General features: G+C 40.3%; 1 protein-coding gene across 1 annotated transcript; it reads left to right on the top strand.

The window, feature by feature from the left end:
• Positions 1–187: 187 nt before the first annotated feature.
• slc17a6b (solute carrier family 17 member 6b) lies at positions 188–11,544 on the top strand. Its single transcript, XM_068580525.1, has 12 exons — positions 188–777; positions 2,265–2,520; positions 3,445–3,563; positions 5,137–5,251; positions 6,680–6,767; positions 6,894–6,980; positions 7,463–7,605; positions 7,815–7,964; positions 8,602–8,734; positions 9,072–9,182; positions 10,211–10,338; positions 11,098–11,544. The coding sequence occupies exons 1-12, from the start codon at positions 704–706 to the stop codon at positions 11,458–11,460; spliced, it is 1,767 nt and encodes a 588-aa protein (XP_068436626.1). The 5' UTR covers positions 188–703; the 3' UTR covers positions 11,461–11,544.
• The last annotated feature ends 2,393 nt before the right edge of the window (positions 11,545–13,937 follow it).

Here is a 13,937-nt window from a genome sequence, read left to right as displayed (position 1 = left end):
ACTATATGGAAACATTTCCTCCTCTTTCCCCCCGTTGTTTTATGAAATGCTTGAAATAAACAGACTCATAAATATACATATACAATAAGCATTAGCATGATACATATGGATCCTGGCCTTAAGGTGTGCTGAGAAACTGGCCAGGTGTTGGACGCGGAGCTGCTGTCGCTGACCTCGGTGCTGAACACGACGTCAGATGAACCTGCGCGCACCGCAGGAGACACGATGCAGCCTCACTCCCTCTTTGATTTATTGAAGCTACTCCAAACACCCACTTCTGCTTTCTAAACTTTGAGCTCTTTTTTTCCCCCGTTCATTCTCTCTCTCTCTCTCTTTTTTTTTATTCCGGACAATTTCGTAGCAGAGCAACGACGCTGGCTAACATTTTCACTCCTTTTCGTGTTCCGTCATGATGGCACTTGGCGCGGCTACTGTACACCAGGCAGGAGGGGGTGTGGTGGTGGATGAAGGCGCACAGGTCGTTTGATTCTTCCTCTTTTTTTTTTTTCGCTTTGGCGCTTCCATTGTGAAAATTAGACTCGTCTTTTGGATAGCCACCTCCCTGGACTCAGATTGATCACAACTTCGTTTGTTGTTTTCCTTGTAGCCGCTGCAGTCGGCCAACCAGCGCTGTAACATGACGATTAAGCAGTAAAAAAAAAATAATAATAGTGAGAAATAGGCTGATACATAGAAACTGGATATGGAGTCAGTAAAGACGAGAGCCACGGCGGGGGTGAAGGAATTTGCGGGGAAGACCCTAGGTCATATGTACAGGTAAGGACAGGCTTTGTTTGTTTTTTCATCCAGATGGGCGCGCGCCAATTCCCCCGCGTTAAAATGTGATTATTTGCTTGCGTGTTTTTAACCAGACACGAGTTGGGGTGGTGTGTAGGTGTGCAGGTCACCCAGAACTGTTTAAAACTTACAGGGATCTCTAGTCACGCCTCTAGAAGTGAGAGGAAAATTATGCAATCAAATGTGTGTGCGTGTGTGTGTGTGTGTGTGTGTGTGTGTGTGCGTGTGTGCGTGTGTGTGTGTGCGTGTGTGTGCGTGTGTGTGTGTGTGCGTGTGTGTGCACGCGCGCACTGATGGCAGGGGGTTCTGGTGTACCTAGATGCCACTGAATGAGAGCGTGCACGCAGCCAGTTCGTCCTGACGCGTGGGGCCTTTATAGCTTATTAGCAGGCAGGTTATCCACAACGTGAAGGCGACGCACACATTTTGGGGGATTCATTCATCATTTGTAATGCGTTTATTTTTTTTAAACCAGTGACGTAGAATGATAAATTTGTAGCCTGCGTCTCTAATTATTATTAAAAAGGGGTTAATTGGATGTCTTTAAAACATATTGCTCATTTTTGCATATCCGGCTAGGTTATTCATGTATCTTAATTATTTACAATCTGAAGTAGAAATACTGTAATGTGAATATATCGCAAGCAAATTAATGATGGTTTCAATGGCCGTTTAGAAAAGCTCAGTCTATTTTCTAAGGCCTTTGATTTCACTGCAAGTCACAGCCTACATCGATTTGCATTTTATTCGATTCCGTTTCAATTATTTGTTCTGTTGCACTTTATCCGTTTGCAGACACACGCATTTCAATCTTTAGGTTGTTTCATGTTTATGTTTAGTCTTATCATTTTGCGTCCTTAATGTGGACAAACAACGTGTAGCCGATATGACTTTCACGGAGAGATGGGGACTTTGAGGAATGCCTCCAGACACGTGTGTGTCTGGAGGCTGCTGCTCGGTCCCGTGAATGCTAATGAGTGTGAGAGTGAGTGGGCTGCTGCAATGCGGTACAGTCAGGGACATGTTCGCCTGCATGGTCTCAGATCTGCAGGCCAGGTCTGTTTTGTTTTCCTATTGGTTTGATTTCCTATGTGCAAATACAGAAGACGCGTCTTGCTTTTAATTCGTTGTTGGTGTCTTTTGAGTCCTCTGACTTGAAGCTCACAGATTTGATGCTCCTTATTGTGCGACAGAATAAAATGCAATGTGTAGGCTCTCTATCCGAAGTAGTTGCTTTATTATATTGAGGCTGGAAGAACTGCCCCCTGAATTTGCTTCACTGACACAACATGTATCAGATATGAAGCCAAACCACCCAACCACCCAGCCCATAATCGAGTATTCTCACAAGTGGAAATGAAAACAAGGCCTCCCCAGAAATATTTCCCATTACGGGATATGTTTTTGTAGGGAGTATAATTTCGGTCAGGGGACACTGACGAACTGTTCACGCATGGCTGTTGCAGGGTGATTGAGAGGAAGCAGAAAACCGGGGAGGTGATCGAGCTGACGGAGGATGGGAGGCCCCGGGAGGCCGCGGTGAAGAAACCCCCGCTGTGCGACTGCAGCTGCTTCGGTCTGCCCCGCCGCTACATCATCGCCATGATGAGCGGCCTGGGCTTCTGCATCTCCTTCGGTATCCGGTGTAATCTGGGCGTGGCCATAGTGGGCATGGTCAACAACAGCACCACCCACCTGAAAGACAAGATCATCATCACAGAGGTGTGGCAACGGCTGCGCGCACTCATGACGTACAAGCAACGTAGACCGCGCGCCTCAAGACACAATACACCTGCTTCTTATTTAATAAGAAACTAAAGGGCAGAAAAGGGGGCATTAATTCCTACAGACATTATATAGAAAATATGTGAGGCCTACGGGAATATTCCGTCAGAATATCACTTTAATAACCCCCGATAATCATGGATTATGAGCTTGTAATTGAAGTGGATATTTGTGGGTATGGAAACCCTTTTTAAGATATTTGAATCCAAGCCTAATTCGTCAATTCTCCATAAAGATGTATGTATAATAATGTCAGCTGGCTTTTATAATTGGCGTTCTATATTGATACAGTACATTTGGGGAAATAGGCTATGATGCAATTTTAAGTATCAAATGTGTATGGAAAGTCCAAATCATGAAACCTATCAGTTGATGGTATTCTGAACTCTCGACAGCATGTATTTGCATAAAAGTTAAATGAGTTAAAAGACACACATAAGCTATACATATATAAAAAATAAATCTCAATAACTGAATTCATAACAATCTATAGATATATGTATGTATACAGTTAAATATTATTTAGGCCAAATATTATTTAGGCCAAATATGAACCGAAACATCGAAGCCTTTCCCTACAGCTGACACACAGGTATACGTTCACATATATTCTCAATAGTGTTTATTTCACAGTGCAGGATGCGTGCGTGGTTTTGATGCACGTCAATTTAATTGGATCGAAATAACCCGTTGCAGGCCTTTCATAGACAGGCCTGGATTGAGAACAATCCATTTAAAGAATAAACGTTTCGTTTCTTTCTTGATTCATAGCTTAAATATGTTTAACAGAAGTCATTCAACAAAATGCAACTTCATTGTCGCGTTTTTTCACTGGTTTTGTGTTTTCATATTATCTCCCAGAAAGCCAAGTTCAACTGGGATCCAGAGACGGTGGGACTGATTCACGGATCATTTTTCTGGGGCTACATTGTGACGCAAATCCCGGGAGGATTCATATGCTCCAGGCTGGCAGCAAACAAGTAGGACAGTCCTCTCCTGGGGAAATACCATACATACAACACCGTGACAGTCATATTTCCGATTCTATATTTTTTTGAATTACCATTTTTTGCCAATTAATCAAAATGGCTGAACCGTTGGTGTTATCTTACTCTCATTATGTATCGTCTGCTATCAATAAAATATGGCGGAAACGAAATGAACACAGAGGGACTGGAATAAATTCAGCTAAAAAAATAAATGAAAAAGAGCCTAGGCCAGACGTGAAAAAAATGGCGTCTCGTCTGAATTATGAAATGAATAAAGAATTCACAGCTACAGACTGAGTCTCGCCACATAAAGGCAGCAGACAGACAGTCAGCTGCTCTGAAGTGATGCAGAGCTGCAGGGAGGCACCGGGCTGGCAGGCCTGCAGCCCCGGTGTCAGGGCTTTCTGCCACCTGTTAATGAGATCCCTGGGGGGAGCCGGGTCTAATCTGTCGCTCTCTCAGGGCGTGGAGACCAGACCCGGTCTTGTCGCCAAAGGCTTTAATTCACATGGGCATTGCCGATGAGTCTTCATAATGATTAAAAACAACATATAGACCGTAGCATTAATACGGAGATGCACGTTTTAAACTAGACAGTCAATCTTGTCAATTGGTAACACCTGGTTCTGCTTTGATGTTTAAATCCCGACCGCACTGTAATTATGAACGTGTAGTCTGTCATTTAAAAGCGAACAATAGCCTAATATTGACAGGCACTAATTCTAAAGAAGGTACCACATCTAACACATCTACCTGGCTTGATGTTATTATTGTGCCCTGTCGCTCGTTTTTGTTTTACATTTGTATTTTTCTGCACACCGGCTGTCCGCTCCTCGTCCTGTTGATTGACACGAGGATCTAATCGAATCAATTGGTCTCGTGCCCAACAGTAGTCTCCACCGGATTAGGGCGTACCCCCCGCGTGCAGATGAGAGGGGCGGGAAAACGTGACAGAAATGAGAAATAGCTCTGTGTTATGGCCCGCCCTGTTTTGTTGGAACAACCACAGACATGCTCATCTTGTCAGATAATTAAAAGAGTCATTATACGCAAATGTCCAGTGAGCAATACATAGTTTGTTTGCATCAATGGTAATGTTCAATTAAAATTAAATTGCATGCTTTATGAAAAACGTTGCTGTTTGAACTATTTATTTTTTCGGATGTCAGAGGAGCACGTGCCAATCACAACCGAGGACACAACGAACATCGATTCGTGATGAATGATGAGGCTTTACGCTACAGATATTGTTATAGTCTCCCCAATGACATAAAGACAAAGATACTTATCTTTGTCTTTTTTATTTATGTAGACTTTTTATGTCCTTTCATGTAGAATATATATATACATTGTTAATTTTCCATGGCTATTTATTGTAAACAATGGTATGGTAATGTTAATATGTTCCTTAAAAGATAAAGGCATATTTCATCATGCAATATTGTTCTGCTCATTGTCACCGTAGCACATAGTTTACATATATTAATGCCATTCATTCAGTTTAGTTGAAATTTTTATGATGTCTATGAAATGCTACATTTAAAATGTATCTTATAATTTTTAGGGTATTTGGTGCAGCCATTGTGCTAACGTCGTGCCTCAACATGTTACTTCCCTCGGCTGCAAGAGTCCACTATGGGTGTGTCATCTTTGTCAGGATATTACAAGGACTGGTGGAGGTAAGAGCTTACATCTAAAGGTGTATTACAACAATTTAAGTATAACTTCATTTATTTCTTCATGTTCTAAAATCATTACGTCTGCATTTGACAGCAATTTTACTTTATCTTATGAATACATGTTTCAAAATCGTGGATGGATTCACAAATACACTGAAAACATTCCACTATTAACAGAACATAGCGGTAACCCAAGTGGGATTGAGTTTCTGTTACTGTGACTATACATAGCTGAGGATTTGCAATAATACATTACACAAAGGGGCTTCTTGCGAATGTTACTCCAGGAGAAAGCAAGGGAAAGACTGTATCATGCACTGGATTTTCAACCAGAGGAAATGTGAGATCTGTATTGATCCAGTTCATACAGCCGAGTGTTTGTGCAAGTCCAGCTTCCATTTTTTGCTGTCACACTTTGTATTGTGGAAACACAACAGCAAAGTGCTAGTAGATGCAAATAAATATGCTGATCGGCAAAAGACCATTGGTCCTCTGGCTTCGTATTGTAAAATATGACACCCAGATATCTGCCTGCAATAGTTGATGTTGTGTATATTGATTATGGTGCAAAAACACAGACAGCTGATCTTACGTACACAAATAGGACAGACGTAATGATTTCAACAAATGCAGTTGTTTGTAGAAATGGGATTATTTTTTAGTAGAGTAGAATGTCTGGATGAATGCTTAGGCATGATGGTGGATTATTCTTTCACCAGTGGCCTCGCATCATACAGCATGTTACACTCATTAAAGGCTAATTTATAGATTTGACAAGTGTTGTGGATAATAAATAGTAAAACAATAGTAATATTACAACACGCTACATTGGTCTTCAAAGATTTTTTTTTTGTATTTTACATCAGCACAGTTAGTTCAGATTAGTGCCTGATGGACATTTAATAGCTGCGAGGCTGCTTCGCTCCACAGCTCATCAGGTAGCAATTTGTTCATGTTAATTACAAGGGTGAAAATGTTAATTTCTTTTATTATATCAGAATCTGTTGATTCATGTTCTAATGTATAAGGATATTTCCTCTTAGATTGTTTATAATTTCTAAACTCAAATAATCCAGAAATACAATTTATGTGAAGCATAACAATGTTTTTTATCGTGTTTTAAAAGGATGGGTATAATGGTTATGTTTCTATTCATATCAAGATTTTGAGACCATTATTTACTGGAGCAATACCAGTTGGGATCCATCAAAAATGGATGCTAATTTATTCCTGTAATTAGTTTATTGTACAAACCAGTATATCTATTACAACCAAATGCCAAAAAATGGCTGATATGGAGCACTCTCGTTGAATTTCCGAAACAAACTGTGAGTATCAGAGGAGTGCTGAAATGATAATCTGAAGAATATCGAGTTCCAGTGTTTTACCTTGAACACAGACTGTCTCTGTCGTCCTGTGTGTGTTTAGGGAGTGACCTACCCGGCATGTCATGGCATATGGAGTAAGTGGGCTCCTCCGCTGGAGAGGAGTCGTCTGGCAACCCTCTCATTCTGTGGTAAATACTAATTTCTCAATTACTCCTATTGGCATTCATACATTGGGTTGATGGACGGGTGTGCTGCACATGGCCGTAAAGTGGTTAAGAAGTCTGACTTGACACCCTTGTCTCGCTGTCGCCCAGGCTCTTATGCTGGTGCTGTGGTGGCGATGCCTCTGGCTGGGATCCTGGTTCAGTATTCAGGCTGGTCCTCTGTGTTCTACGTCTATGGTAAGATGGATCGATGATGCATGTGATGTGTGCGTGTGTGTGTGTGTGTGTGTGTGTGCGTGTGTGTGCGTGTGTGTGTGTCATTAGTACATATGAGATGAAGTCAAATTAATTCATTAATATAATGAAGTAAATATGAATATGTGTGTATGTGGAAGTGTTTTCAAGCTGGTTGAAACCTTGAGCCTCGACACTCGGTGAAAGTCAAATGGATTTATCCAGGCCGAATGCGTATTGATTTCCTCCCTCCGATGTTGTGGTGTGTCAATAGATAAATCCCCCTTCCATGTTTAATGTTTTTCACTGGACTGGATGCAGTTAGCTCTCCTGCCTGGGTTTTATTCTCTCAGGCCTTCTGGAAAGATCAGACTGCCAACTACTCCCCAGCTATGTGTGTACATACTGCTAAAGTCAAAATTGGCTGCAGTACTTTGTCTGTAATGATCTAAAGTTCGGACACGTTTTCTATCTGTGATGTGCAGGATGCTTCGGCATCTTTTGGTATGTGTTCTGGATCCTTGTGTCTTATGAGAGCCCTGCTGAACATCCTACCATCACTGATGAGGAACGCTGCTACATAGAGGAGAGCATTGGAGAGAGCGCCAGGCTATCGGGTCCTGCCGAGGTAACAGCCGAGACAATGAATATCATTTCATCCACCCAGCCTTCTTTGTTCTCCACCATTTTGGCTGTGCAGTGTGCTAGAAGTACAATAATGCCATTCCATCAGCCGTTTGCACCACTTTTTGTATTTTGCCAGAGAAGACACTATCAAAGGTATGATCAGTACTAGTATTTATGTAAAATTCAATCCTTTGTGATTATTTATTGCAGAAATTCAAGACCCCCTGGAAAAAGTTCTTCACCTCTATGCCCGTCTATGCAATCATTGTGGCCAACTTCTGCAGGAGTTGGACGTTTTACCTGCTGCTGATCAGCCAGCCTGCATACTTTGAGGAAGTATTTGGCTTTGAGATAAGCAAGGTGAGCTTACAATACAAGTCAGTGGACAGGTGACAAACTCGAAGCATGTATTGAGTGAGTGATGAATAACAGATTGAAACGCACTGGAAATAATCCCTCAACACTAGTGTCAAGCGTTTTGAAGCTGTCCATGTGACACTTTGCTCTTGAAATGATTCATTATCCAAATCAATGTCAGCAACTGGAGGCCTGTCATGAACTGACACATTACAAGGCAGCTTCGGTTCATGAAAAGATACTCACTAACTACGATCACAAATCATTTGACGTTGATGAAGCAACAATAAAAAGTTAACATTTTGTGGAAAACTAATTAAGTTATCTGTAATCTCACGTTGCTGGTTACCATATAGTGCACTACATTCACCTACTTTATTTGTTCATTTAAAGCATATGACATGTATTTAGTGCCCACACAATTCAGACAATGAAACAAAAACGTTGTGTCCGTGGCAACAATCCCACGATGCTATTTGCTGCAACTTTAGTTTTTAAGTTTTAAAAAAGCTCATGAGCCATGATTATTTGCGATGTCTCTCATGTGTGGTGACTGTGCCTGCCGCTGATGAAACTAAAGGATGATGTATTTCCTTAAAAAGGCCTCCTGAATTGGTTGATTGTCTGCTTGTGGTTGCAGGTCGGCATGCTGTCCGCACTGCCCCATCTGGTGATGACCATCATCGTGCCCCTCGGCGGGCAGCTGGCCGACTACCTACGCAGCAGGAACATCATGACGACTACCACTGTCAGGAAAATCATGAACTGTGGAGGTGAGAAGTCGGAACCACGGATGAAATATCATTTTCCACACCTCTCTCTGCTCAGATACTGGGTGTTTGTTCACGGTGTTAGATCCATACTGTTCTTTTTGTGTTGCTCTTCACTGCCACAGAGATGGTTGAGTTTATATTTTTCTGATCGATACTTAGTTGACTCGTTGATTGGGACTGTGCATTGATTTCATAACTGTCACTTGGGTAATTGAGTGCAGGCCATGTATCATGATTAATTAAATTGGCACCACGATGTCCAACAGCCCGAGGGCTTTGTGTGTTTCCATGTGTGTGTGTATGTGTGTGTTTGTGACCTGCTGTCTATCTCTGTTAGGATTTGGCATGGAGGCCACATTTCTGCTGGTGGTGGGATATTCCCAGAGCAAAGGAGTGGCCATCTCCTTCCTGGTACTGGCAGTGGGCTTCAGTGGATTTGCTATATCAGGTTAGTACAAGTAAAACACACTTTCTGCTCAATCAGAATGCCATTTAGGTCCAATTATATTTTTTCTTGCTGAGCGTTGAATATAGAATATTGTTATTCTGTTAATCTTTTCATCAAACTATAAGCAAGAAAGAGAAAAAGCCTATTTTTTCAAAATGTCTATCTATTGTCGTAACACCCATAACCTTTAATTAGCAAACTGTACTTTCAGTCAAAACTGAACATTTGTGTCAGTTCACCTGAAATTGTGAGATTTCTTTTTCAAATAATTTTGCAGACATTGTTGGAGCCGACTGAGAGCATGTGGAAGTGGGGAATGGTATACCTCAGATTACTTTGATGATAAGATATTTGGTCCTTCACAGGATCTTTGACATGCAGCTCAAGTATGAGTCTATGGATGATATAATATAACAAACATTGTTGAAATGTATTTCAAATACGAAACTATTTTGTTGCCATCCTAAGCAGTTGTGTGTTTACTGTTACTTGACAATATGATTCCCATTTGAAACAAAACACCACCAGCACTGGGTTTCACCAATATAAACTGCGTAACAGACATCAGATTAAAGATATTATTTGTCACACATTGTAACTGACGGACAAAAAGTTTCATTCATTCAACAGATCATTTCATATTGATGCGCCGGTCTGTGACTGTGTGCAAAATCAGTTTCTCGCCTGTTGTTCTTGAGCTTTCTCCTGGAGTGTTTAATAATTCAGTGCTAGCTAGCTGTCTTGGGGGATTTGCCAGGCAGGCAGTGTGAGGCAGATCGCAAGGACACTTACTCATTCAGCCAGTCACTGTGGGGGAGGAGGAGAATGTGCGGCGAGTTACTGTCTATTTCTGCAATAAGATGGTCACCATTTGGGTTCCTTTCATCTCTAGCTCCTGTTTTAATACTGTCACAGTGGTTTGCCTGAATTTGGCATTTTAATCTGGTTGTCTGGTCGAGTCATAATTTAAACAAAGATAAAATGTATCAACGCTATTTCAATTGAATGTGTTTGTTTTGCACCATCAGGCTTTAATGTCAATCACCTGGACATCGCTCCACGCTATGCCAGTATTCTAATGGGAATCTCTAATGGTGTGGGTACTCTGTCTGGGATGGTGTGCCCGATAATTGTTGGTACTTTGACAAAGAACAAGGTAAGAGCTTCTCCATGCAGGCACTAAAAATGGCGAAATTAAGATCCACTCATTTTATGTGTACAATACGCCTTCATGGTCTAAATAATGAACTAAATAAGTGAGTTACACTTAAAGTCTCCCTTATGCGTATCATGTATTTGTCTTCCTGTGATGCTTAAATGCAGGCAAACGTATGAACAGATTATGAATAACAATATATTAAACCATATGACATTAATACTGTAGAGACTGTTTAAAACATGTATTTGTCGTATGTCAAATGCAGACGTAATGATTTTAGGACATAAAGTGACAGATTTGACTACTAATCTTTGATTAGTGGTGCCTGGAAAGTAAATATATGAAAATATATACATTAAATGATGTCCACATGGGGTCAAATATTGAAACCCAAGACTTTTTTTTTAAATGTCTGCACCACTTTATTAAATAGAAATATTACAGATTCACAAAACACACATTTTACATTTCTACAAGTGCATTTGTTGGGGACTATTTCAGCTGCAAATTAACATACTTTTGAGAGCGAGTAAGAACTTACAGCAGCAGCGTGGTGCACACTATGTTGGTGGTAATGAAGGAACAATGTGTTTTAATATTGGACAACAATGTCTTTTGCACATAGACACTACTTTTAAGTGAACTAATTTAATTGTTGGCTTTAGTTATTTTAAAATAAGATGAAAAAAAAATGTCCAGGAATTTTAATAAAAAAAACTAATAAAACTTTACTTTTGGGTTTGCGTCCCTCTTCAGACTCGAGAGGAGTGGCAGTCTGTGTTCCTGATCGCCTCCTTGGTGCATTATGGGGGTGTGATCTTCTACGGGATCTTTGCATCGGGAGAAAAACAGCCGTGGGCCGACCCAGAACTGACCAGCGAGGAGAAGTGTGGCATCATAGATGAGGACGAGCTGGCAGAAGAGACGGGCGACATCACTCAAAGTTACGGGGCCTTCGGCGGTCCGGCTAAGTCATACGGCGCAACCACACAGGTTAACGGAGGCTGGGCTTCAGGCTGGGAGAAGACAGAGGAGTATGTCCAGGAAGAAGCACAGGCAGGAGGCTACGGATACAAGCAGGATGAGGGATACTCCTCAACCCAAACACGCAATCACTGACGCAAGAGTAGACTTACTTTCATGAGTGTGCATCAGTTTAGTCAAAAGATATTTTAAAAAATAGTAAAAAGAAAAATTACAATCTGTCATTGTATCATTTGCACACATTCAAAAAGAAAAGAATATATTCAAAAGTATCAACTTAATGTCTAAATTTTCTAAAGCGTGTACAATATCCAAAGATATTGGATTATAGAGATATAACACGTATCAAATTGGCAATCTGTAACTGTATTATTATGCATACAGATAATATATATATATATATATATATATATATATATATATATATATATATATATATATATATATATATATATATATATGTTCATTCGGCGTGCAATTGTGTGTAAATGCCAACATTTGTATCCCATCGGCCGAGGCTTCCTGACCACGCTAAAGCCAGTAGGGTTACATAGGAGCTGCGCCTCAGCGTGCCGACCCCTCATTTATCAATTTAACTGTGACAGTAAAACGTCCTCAAGCCAGCCATTACAGTGTGTAGATATGTCCCTCCACAGCGTGATGAACAGAAACTAAACCCTCTGTTGATATAGATTGTACTGTATCTCTCTGCACTCAGAGTAATGTGTCCTTTTAATGCACAATATGATGATTTTATTTTTTTTTATCACCGGCTTATGTGTGTGTAAAAGTCCTTAACATGTAAGTGAGCTTGTATAGAGATTTGAGTGGCATAATGACGTGTGATGACCGTTTGGTTACACTTTCATGTGGTTAAAAAAAAAAAAAAACGTCTGTCTAATGTTTGGTACATGTGATCCATTTGGTGACACGACAACCTCTGCAGACGAGCATTTTGATTTTAGCAATTTTCATCTGTCACATCTCAGCAGTGTAGTGCAGGAGTAAAGCCATTCTCATTATTATACTCACCATAACTGTCCAAAGTCTACTTGCACCAATGCATTGTTGAAAGAGTTGTTTAAACTAAAACATATATAACAGAGATAACTAGTGAGTAAAGATGTATAAGAGTTTATAGATTAAATTTAGAGATTTACACTCATATGTGACTGTATAAAGGGTTTGTGCAATGCAAAGAGTTTAGCAAAGTACAAATTAATCAAAATCAGTATGAGTCTTACTTTATTAGAGCAGCAAACCTAAGAATCTTAATTGTCTGAATTAAAATGATGTGAAACATATTAATATGATCAAATGGATATGAGAGATATTGTAACGTTAAAACCAAGTACACATAGTATGAACAATCAAAGTTTAAAAAAATCAATCTATCACGTGAAATAATCACAACTGTTGTAACTTTAGTAGAAAGTTGAGAGTTCATATGGTTTGAAGTGAAAACGACGTGATACACGCTGAAGCCTTTGAAACTAAAAGAAGAAGAGTTTGAAATGTCTAATGACATTATAGAAGTAAACATTCCTAAACAAGTATTTACATGTTTACATTAATCTATACTTTGCATAATGTTCATGAAAACAGGAGATTTCTATGACAGAATAGAAGTCAGATGAATAATGTAATGGTGACGTGTCTTCATGGGAGTCTGGTAATGGAAAGTGTTTTAGGCTCCTGAAGAGAGAGAACACACTCCAGCATCCGTTTGGTCTTCATTCTGCCCTCACACAGACAAAGTCTGACGGGGGACACTTTGGTTTCATTTGTCTGTTGAGACCTTAAGTCGGCACTTCACAATATAGATGTGTATGGATGTGTATTTATGCATGGAACAAAGTGCAATTTGTGGTGTGTCCTTTTTTATGTTTCCTTTTCTTTCAAACTTATTTGTATTTGTCTCAGAAACTGTTACTGATGCTTCAATTTCTTTGCACAATCAACCAAAGGTGAAGAGCAGAGCTGGGTTTTAGGAAGTCAAATATTTTTTAAGGGAGTACAGACCATCAGCAGCGAGGTTCCAGCATTCGGACCCACAGCGTGCAGGCGGCACCAAAACATTACTCAGTGTACAAAGCAATAAATCCATAGTAACAGTTCTGGTCAAAACGTCATGAACAGTCATTATGTAACTGTTTTTATGCATTTGTTTAACGGTCGTGCTTTTTTTGTGATAACAAATGTAGAAAATATAGAAATAAACAGAAAAAAAGAAATATATGTATGAAAAATATAGTAATAGAGTCCAACACAAACGTCTTTGGCAACAAGGAAGAGTTTGTGACGGGGCTGCTCACCAGAAGAGAATGATACAAAGAGCTGCGTCTGAGAGGCGGATGCTCTTCTTCTTCATGTTTCTGTTTTTGTTTTGATGTGTACTGTGGTTCCCCCACCCCTCCCTCTCTCTCTCTCTCTCTCTCTCTCTCTCTCTCTCTCTCTCTCTCTCCCCTCAATTTTTTGTTTGATTAATGTTCTTCATTCAGTGGACCCTCGTCGCCCTACTTAGCCATGTGCACATCCTCTCTCCAGCTGTCCAACCCCGATTTCGTTGTCACAATATTCATCGACATTAAGGATGAAATCTAAACAGGCGA

The sequence above is a fragment of the Clinocottus analis genome, unplaced genomic scaffold (assembly GCF_023055335.1).
Source record: "Clinocottus analis isolate CAN_PGR_092001 unplaced genomic scaffold, fCliAna1.0.p SCAF_1, whole genome shotgun sequence".
NCBI lineage: Eukaryota > Metazoa > Chordata > Actinopteri > Perciformes > Cottidae > Clinocottus > Clinocottus analis.
Note: the sequence above shows the minus strand (reverse complement) of the source record. Positions and strands in the feature narration are given on the sequence as shown.

Excerpts from the sequence above, each read along its gene's own strand:
- slc17a6b (XM_068580525.1), top strand. The coding sequence starts at position 704 with ATGGAGTCAGTAAAGACGAGAGCCACGGCGGGGGTGAAGGAATTTGCG. Across the intron at positions 5,252-6,679 it reads TATTACAAGGACTGGTGGAG|GGAGTGACCTACCCGGCATG; the intron begins GTAAGAGCTTAC and ends GTGTGTGTTTAG. Across the intron at positions 7,965-8,601 it reads TTGGCTTTGAGATAAGCAAG|GTCGGCATGCTGTCCGCACT; the intron begins GTGAGCTTACAA and ends TTGTGGTTGCAG.